Consider the following 8,593-nt stretch of genomic DNA (forward strand, 5'->3'; position numbering starts at 1 on the left):
TCTGGAAAATCGATTGTTCGGAGAAGAAAAGGTGAACGCTACCATGAGTCCTGTGTTGTGCAAACAGTGAAGCATCCTGAGACCATCCATGTGTGGGGTTGCTTTTCAACCAAGAGAGTGGGCTCTCTCATAATTTTGCCCAAAAACACTGCCATGAATAAAGAATGGTATCAAAACGTCCTGCAAGAGCGACTTCTTCCAACGATCCATGAGCAATTTGGTGATGATCCGTGCATTTTCCAGCATGATGGAGCACCATGTCACAAAGCAAGAGTGATAAAGAAGTGGCTCGAAGATTGCATTACATTGAAATTTTGGATCCGTGGCCAGGCAACTCCCCGGATCTCAATCCCATATAGAGGTCAGTCCTCAAAAGGCGAGTGGACAAGCAGAAGCCCACAAATTGTGATCAACTCCGAGAACTAATAAGGCAAGAATGGATCGCCATCAGTCAGGATTTGGCCCAGAAGCTAATATCCAGCATGCCAGAGTGAATTGCAGAGTTTATGAAGAACAAGGGTTAACACTGTAAATATTGACTCATTATATTTTTTTGCCAATAAAAGCCTTTAAAACAGGGGTGTCAAACTCAGTTCCTGGAGGGCCGCAGCCCTGCATGGTTTAGTTCCAACCCTGCTCGAACACACATACCATGTAGTTTTCAAATAAGCCTTAATGACTTGATTAGCTGGATCAGGTGTGTTTAATTAGGGTTGCATCTAAACTGTGCAGGGCTGTGGCCTTCCAGGAACTGAGTTTGACACCCCTGCTTTAAAACATATGATATACTTATCAATTTCATTATAAAACGGATAGTTCCAGTCCTTGATTCTGATTAGTTGAGCCACGTTCGAAGCTGTTGTAAATTACTCTACAAACATACACCTTTGTTTACTTTGTGTGTTGCTTGTCAACCACTTTGCTGCAACCACAACTGTTTCTGAGGAACTACATTGTTTGGTGGAAGAATACTGTTTTTATTAATATCATTACACTTTATTTGCTCCGTTTTATTTTGTGAAACCTAACTAAGTATATGGAATAACCGTTTTATAAAAGCAATAAACCATGGCTTCTTGGGGCTTACTGCTTTAGCATACCATAGAAACATGTGGAAAAATAATCTACAAATACTGAAGCAGCAAACTTTGCAAAACACAATTTATGTCACTGCCAAAACGTTTGGCCATGATTGTATATGAAGAGTTAATTTGCAAAAACCATTGTAACGACCTTTGTTTACTTTGTGTGTTGCTTGTCAACCACTTTGCTGCAACCACAACTGTTTCTGAGGAACTACATTGGTGGAAGAATACTGTTTTTATTAATATCATTACACTTTATTTGCTCCGTTTTATTTTGTGAAACCTAACTAAGTATATGGAATAACCGTTTTATAAAAGCAATAAACCATGGCTTCTTGGGGCTTACTGCTTTAGCATACCATAGAAACATGTGGAAAAATAATCTACAAATACTGAAGCAGCAAACTTTGCAAAACACAATTTATGTCACTGCCAAAACGTTTGGCCATGATTGTATATGAAGAGTTAATTTGCAAAAACCATTGTAACGGGCTGCTTTTGCAAGGTTCCGTGAAAACGTTTCGGCATTTATTTTGCTTTTTCACCCTGAAGAAGATATCACAGGTTCATCAAGTTTGTCGAAATTATCCATCCTCGATCACTTTTAGTCAGCTTTGACAAAACTCCTCTCAGTTAGCACGTCTTTTCAAAGTGAAAGTAGCCTTGTCACCTGACCTGAATACAGTGCGCTGATTCGCTAAAATGGACTTACCGGCTTCTGTTCAAAAACAGGACAGATGTCTTTTATACTGATAATGAGTTCAAACAGATGCCATTAATACAGGTAACGAGTGGAGGACAGAGGAGCCTCTTAAAGAAGTTGTTACAGGTCTGTGAGAGCCAGAAATCTTGCTTGTTTGTAGGTGACCAAATACTTATTTTACCAAGGAATTTACCAATTAATTCTTTAAAAATCCTACAATGTGATTTTCTGGATTTTTTTTTCTCATTTTGTCTCTCATAGTTGAGGTATACCTATGATGAAAATTACAGGCCTCTCTCATCTTTTTAAGTGGGAGAACTTGCACAACTGGTGGCTGACTAAATACTTTTTTGCCCCACTGTATATATATATATATATATAAATAAAGGGGCTTGAATACTTTCGCAAGGCAAATATCTTTAAACAGATAATTGAAGGTGGAAAAAGGTGAAGAGGTAAATCAAAGGACATTAATGGACAGAAGCTTCTTACTTGTATAGAGGAATGTCTGGCTCTTTGCCCTCCGTCCGCAGGGTTAGACAACATTGCTGCAGCTGTGATTTTGGATCATTCCAGTCCTGGTTTAAGATAAACTCCTAAAACAATAATTTAACCAATCAAACAGAAGTACATTGAAAAGTTAAACATTTTTTATATACAAACACAAACCACTAACAAAATTTTGTTTTAGGAAAAACACCTATCAGTTGAGCAGGTTTCTTCCATGCCAGTGGATGTATAAAATAAAACCAGATATGGGATACATAACTTTTACATGATGATTTTCTTTAGATCAATCCCAGTGTCTACAAACTTTTCAATGCTTACACAGTAAGTGGTGACAGATTCACTGGGAATCCTGTTCTAGTATTTTTTTTTTCAACCAGCAGTGCTGTAATCAGGAGTGATTTTGTGTCATTTATGCACTTTCATCATGTTGAGGGTGTCTAAATCAGTCTATTCTCAGTTTGATGAATATGAATTTTCACAGAGAAAAAAAAAGACCATTTTCTTTTTGACAAGAACTGCTATATTACCATATTCTTTTAAATAATGGGCATTCACTGCACAAGATGCTAAAATAACATGATATCTACTGCAAATGTACACACACAGAAGATTAAAAACAGCCCTGTCAGAATACAAGACCATGATGACCTTTTTAAATGTCACCTTATTCTTTTCAATGAATGCTATTTTTTCAATTCATAATCATTGCTTATAATGATAGATAAAGTGCTGGCGTATAAACATGGGTTAAAAAAAATCTCTAAGTTAGCCATACCTTGAGTCGTGGGAAAAAGCAAACATTCATAAATGTGTGCACAAACTCCAGGTCTTTATCTATATAAAGAGCTGCAATGAATGCTTGGGAGAAAAAAAGAGAGAAAATTTAGAAGCAATTCAGACAATAAAGCCCAAAGTATACCTACATTCTGCTACGGTCTGTTCACTGTCCTCGCAATCAAATCAAAGATCCTTTGCAATAATATGCAGTGTCATGTCATACTTACACTCCAGCAGATCGGCTAAAGTCTTGGTACGCAAGGCAACAGGCCGTTTGGTCTTGTCGTTGGTGATAGCATATTCCTGCATGCCCAATTCCTCTGCAACCTTTGCTTGAGTCCGGTTATTCACCAAGGAGCTGCGCAGTAGCTAAAATCACACAAATGAACTCACTTTATACTTTTGGGTTTTATACGGGCTGACCAACCAGAAGAGAGGGGCACAGTCACTGAAATGGCTAGATTTTTTGTACTATAGAGTAGGGGTAACCAGGGAGTTTGTTGGCACAAGATGGCTTTTAAAATGGCTTTTAAAAATTACCTTAGTGGACACACTATGCATCATAGTGAATTAAAGAAAAGAAAATGAAATGAAGAACAGATGAGGGATATACTCACTGTCAAATGTCCTTCATGATGGTCTGGGAAGTGGATGAACAGATATTCTGTTGCCACCAGCTGCATGATAGAATCTCCCAGGAACTCCATCCTCTGGTTGTGGCCTCTGCAGACAGATACAGTGGCTGCATGAAGCTCCAGTTGATAGTGAACTAATGATAAGATTACGGTTGCGTAGTTCCTGGCTGTGGAAAAACGGCCTCTGTCTCTGTGGGGCCTAATCACCATGTGGGTTCACCATTTTAGGGAGCACAGGCACTGTTTTTGAAACATTTGGCAGTTACGCCGGACCCGCCAGCAAACAAGCGAATGACTGTTTAATTTTATGCATTATGTGCTGCATATGCTATCTGGGCCACGACAACCAGCTGGATCCAGATTTATAAACTCTTCAGGGGCAATATGTACAAAGCTCAGAGTAAACTTGTAGTCTCAAGAATGTCAATTTTTCTCTTATTCCTAGACTTAAGAATAACTTCATAAAGGTTAAAAGTGCTAAGATCTCCATATTCTCTTATGTCATGTTATATGAGCCGAAACAGTCTGATGTATCAAATATGATACTCAACAAAAACACATATGCAAGTGTTTTGGATTTTTTACAAATATTTTGTCTAAAGGTTCATTAAACTGTTCCATTAAAAAAAAAAAAAAAAAGATGGCACAGAGGCACTAGAGCACTTACAGGGTGAGGTGGTTGAAGCCCACTGTTCGCAGAGTGAAGGCCCGTGCGAGGAGACGTGCGTGAGTGAACAGCACTCCGATGGCATCCTCAAAATTTGTGAGTTTCTGCAGAACTGGAGATGACTCGATCAACTGCCTGTCTGTCAGTGGCTCCTGTACCTAAACAAAGCAGATCATGAAATGTGTGCTTTTATGCATTAAATAAACTCAACTATTATATTACTACAATGAACCTTACAGACAGCTTCTTTAATTAAAAAAAATAATAATTATAAAAGCTGAAATATCAGTAATTTATAAAACTTAAAGATAGTTCACCCAAAAACTGTCATCATTTACTCACCCTCATGTTGTCCCAAACCCATAAGACTTTTATTCATCTTTCTTACACAAATGTAGTAACATTTTCTCATTATTTTCTCTTTATATTCCATTGAAAGTCAATCAATCAATCTAGGCAATAAATGTTTTCAAGCTTAAAAAGTTAGATTTAAAGGTGCAGTAGGAGATCTTGGAAAATGCTAACTTTAGCCTGATAGCACTGAAAGCGAATGTCCCACCCTCCCTGCAATCGCCATCCAAAGCCACGCCCCCTGAACGCATTTACGCTCACAGACCAGAACACCAGAGACAACATTACAATAGGCTACAACAGCTTTTCCCAATTCCAGTCCTCGCGCCCTCCTGCTCTGCACATTTCATATGTATCTCTTCTCACGTGCGACGTTTGTTCTATTTGACCGTGAGTGCCCTGGGAAGTGTACATCACCGGATATTCCACCATGATTCCAGTTCGAAGCGAACGTATATGTTCCATACAAAGGGCATTAAAGTGTGCGAGATGTGAATTTAAGTAGTTTATGTTTACAGAGGTATATTATGTCACACTTCTCTAGTAAGTTTCGTCTCTGTGTGAAGACGCTGCGCAGTGCAAATTCGTGAATGAATGTTCCGAAGTGAAGTAAACTTCAACGGATTTCCCCTGCTTCCCTTGCGCGAGGACTGGAATTGGGAACCGCTGGGCTACATCATGTGTCATTCACCGGTTAGAAAACTTTATAGTATAGTACAGTTAGTAAAAGTACTACAATACCAAGGAAGATCGGCTTGTTGATGTTTGTCTGCCATTCTCGCTCTGTCTGCACAGCGTGCGTAAACGCGCTGATGACGTATCCTGTCTGCGCGAACAGGGTGCACAGAGGTATGCTAATACATATGTTGACAGGCAGGTAGGAAAGCCAATTAAAATGCTCGGACTGAGCATTTTGATTGGACGAACATTTCTTGGTCCTACGCCTTCCACAGAATATATAAATATAGATAAATACATTTAGACCACTTAACTTAATGATTGCTATCGGGATGTGAAGAGACTTTCAACCAGCATAACAAAAAAAATTTCTGAAGACAATCACCTATTACACTAAGTCTTCTGAAGAGACACGATCACTTTACATGCTGAATAGACATTATTTAGGCTTTTATTCACATATAAACATTGATTTTAATGCATTCTGTAGCACATACTGTACAGAGAGCACATTAAATATGGTAAACAGAAGCTCAAATATGATTGACGCACTAGAGAACACACCTCATTGGTTCTCATGTGTCAAGTTCTTACATTTTTTGTTCTATGAAATTTCGATGTTCTTTTTGAATCTTGAAAATTTTGGCTGCGTGAATTTTCAATGGATGAACAAATATGATGAGAGAAAATTATCTTCATTTGTGTTCCGAAGATGAATGAAAGTTTTATGGGTATGGGACAACATTAAGATGAGTAAATGATGACAGTCTCTTTAAATTGCCTTGCACAATTCCACCAATGCATATTTTAGGAAAAATATATTCAAGTAAGAGTGAACATGGCCATTTAGAATTTGAATGTGCAAGGTTTCCGGTTTTAGCCACTTCCAGTTATTTTGGCTGAACAAAAAAAAAAAAAAAAGACTAAAGAAAGACTAAAAAATACTGCAACCAGTATTTATTTTCATTTATTATCATAATCATAAACCAGTAGCAGTTCTACTGTTTACTGCACTTTGTTATTCTTCTAGTTATTTACCTAGGTAGCTGATGAAAGTGTATGTATGTATCTGTCTTACACTTTTGCATGACATTTGAACATTTGAAATCAATTCTGCTCACACCTGTAAAGGATGAGGTGGATAGTTGAGCCAAACATCCCTCAGCTCCTGCAAGACAAAGAGAGAGGAAACAAACTGAATACAACCCAACATAGTCCATTTGAGAAGAGTAAGTGTATATGAGGGACAATTCAGACTTAAAAAAAAGAAACATCTTTAGAATGTTTCATTTATTTTTTTGTTTTGTTTGTTATTTTTGTTAGTTTATGTGATACCAAGGACATTTTTTTTTTTCAGTTTTAGGCTAGTCAATTAACTTATTTACTAATGACAGCAAGAGAGCCAGATCATAATAAATGACATTTGTGCTCTTTATGCTGTCACTTTGCTGTTCTTCACATTTCCACCATGACCAAACAGAAGCTCTGCTGGAGAAACCTGACTGTCTAAAATGTTGATTTAATGGGGGGTTTTTTAACTCTGCAAGCTGCAAACATGTTAACGTGATTATTTTTACTTTTTATGAAAATATTTTAACACTTTATAAATTATATTGGGGAAAGTCTGTGTAGAAGGCAAACTCAAAATACAGAAATGACTTCTGCAGACAAAGTTATTATAATTTATATTTAAACACTCTGTTAGTTTTAAATGCAATATCTTTATATTGGAACACAACACCTCTATATCTTACTTTTATATAGGCTCACTGCAATGTTTAGTCCTACAAACATACACCCAAAACGCACCTCACTGTTGAACAGCAGTCTCCCAAAGAGTTGCTTGGCTTCCTCTAAACCACCTTCTAGGTAAACGGCCCCTACAAAAAATGTTTACAAAAAAAACAACAACACACAAAACACATTAAACAAATAAACCACCATTCAAAAATTTGGGATCATTCTTTCTTTTCTTTTTAATTTGGAAATTATGCATTTATTAAGCAAGGACACTGTATTATTGTAATAATCATCACTAGTAACTTGTGTACTTTTTTGAGGCTTATTGTGCTTAATAATGCTTTTTTCACATCAAACATGTCAAGTGCTTTCAGTGACTTCATGTGATATCTTAGGCCAGTGGTTCTCAAATCCAGCTCTGCACATTTTGTATAACACACAATTCATATCATCAGCTCATTAGGAAATTTTGGTTGCCCTCGTGAGGGTATCGCATAGTTGAAGCACAGTTGAGGTATGAACCGATTTCCATAAACTCAGTGTTTTTTCCCCTCACTGCACCTGCATGAAAACAGAAATCAAACCATGGCGACATGCTGTGTGGTATGAAGCAATGGAGGCTATACAGTTCTGGGTTTGGGTTTTATCAATGCCTAGAAGCACAGTGAAATTAAGAACTAGAAGGTATTTGGTACAGCACAGACCCTCCCTGGATCAGGCTGTCACTCCAAACTGGAGGAAAGAGCCAGGAGGAAACTGGTCAGAGAGGCTACCAAGAGACCTACAGCAACACTGAAGCACTTGCAGGAATTTATGACAAAGAGTGGTCATTGTGTGCATGTGACAACAATATCACAAATTCTCCACAAATGTGGCTTGTATGGGAGGGTTGCAAAAAAAGCCACTCCTCAAGAAAGGCCACATGCAGTCACACCTTGAAGATTCTGAGGCAGATGAGACTAAAATGTAATTATTTGGCCTCAACACCAAATGATATGTGTGGCAGAAATCTAATACAGCTCACAATCCAAATAACAGCATTCCTACAGTAAAGCATGGAGGTGGTAAGATCCTGTTATGGGGGTGTTTCTCTGCAGCAGGGACTGGAGCACTTGTCAATGGGAAGAAGAAAGTTGTCAATGGGAAGAAGGTTTAACTTCCAACATGACAATGATCCAAAGCACACAGAAAAACTGACCACACAGTGGTTGAAGGAGAAAAAGGTGAATGTCCTTGCATGACCTACTCAAAGCCCAGACTTAAAGCCCATTGAAAATCTGTGGAATGACTTGAACACTGCAGTCCACAAACAGTCACCATCAAATTTAACTGAACATGAGCAGTTCTGCAAAGAAGAGTGGGCAAATATTGCAAAGTCTAGATGTGCAAAGTTAGTAGAGACAGATCTCAAATCAAAGGTGGTTCAACAAAATACTGACACAAGGGG

At 38.0% G+C, this 8,593-nt stretch overlaps 1 protein-coding gene across 4 annotated transcripts in view; it reads right to left on the reverse strand.

Annotated features, from left to right (window-relative positions):
- Nucleotides 1-8,593, reverse strand: part of LOC107556767 (ribonuclease 3-like) — a 46,851-nt gene that overhangs the window by 6,131 nt on the left and 32,127 nt on the right. For 3 of the 4 annotated variants that reach the window (XM_016239964.1, XM_016239962.1, XM_016239963.1), the window contains 7 exons: nucleotides 7,216-7,286; nucleotides 6,530-6,574; nucleotides 4,378-4,535; nucleotides 3,693-3,798; nucleotides 3,303-3,444; nucleotides 3,074-3,156; nucleotides 2,281-2,384 (listed from right to left, as the gene is read on the reverse strand). In XM_016239964.1, coding sequence (XP_016095450.1) covers nucleotides 2,281-2,384; nucleotides 3,074-3,156; nucleotides 3,303-3,444; nucleotides 3,693-3,798; nucleotides 4,378-4,535; nucleotides 6,530-6,574; nucleotides 7,216-7,286 — 709 coding nt within the window. The remainder of the gene's footprint in view (nucleotides 1-2,280; nucleotides 2,385-3,073; nucleotides 3,157-3,302; nucleotides 3,445-3,692; nucleotides 3,799-4,377; nucleotides 4,536-6,529; nucleotides 6,575-7,215; nucleotides 7,287-8,593) is intronic. The other variant, XM_016239965.1, reaches the window with a different exon arrangement.

Source organism: Sinocyclocheilus grahami, unplaced genomic scaffold (genome assembly GCF_001515645.1).
Source record: "Sinocyclocheilus grahami isolate Dianchi unplaced genomic scaffold, SAMN03320097.WGS_v1.1 scaffold578.1, whole genome shotgun sequence".
NCBI lineage: Eukaryota > Metazoa > Chordata > Actinopteri > Cypriniformes > Cyprinidae > Sinocyclocheilus > Sinocyclocheilus grahami.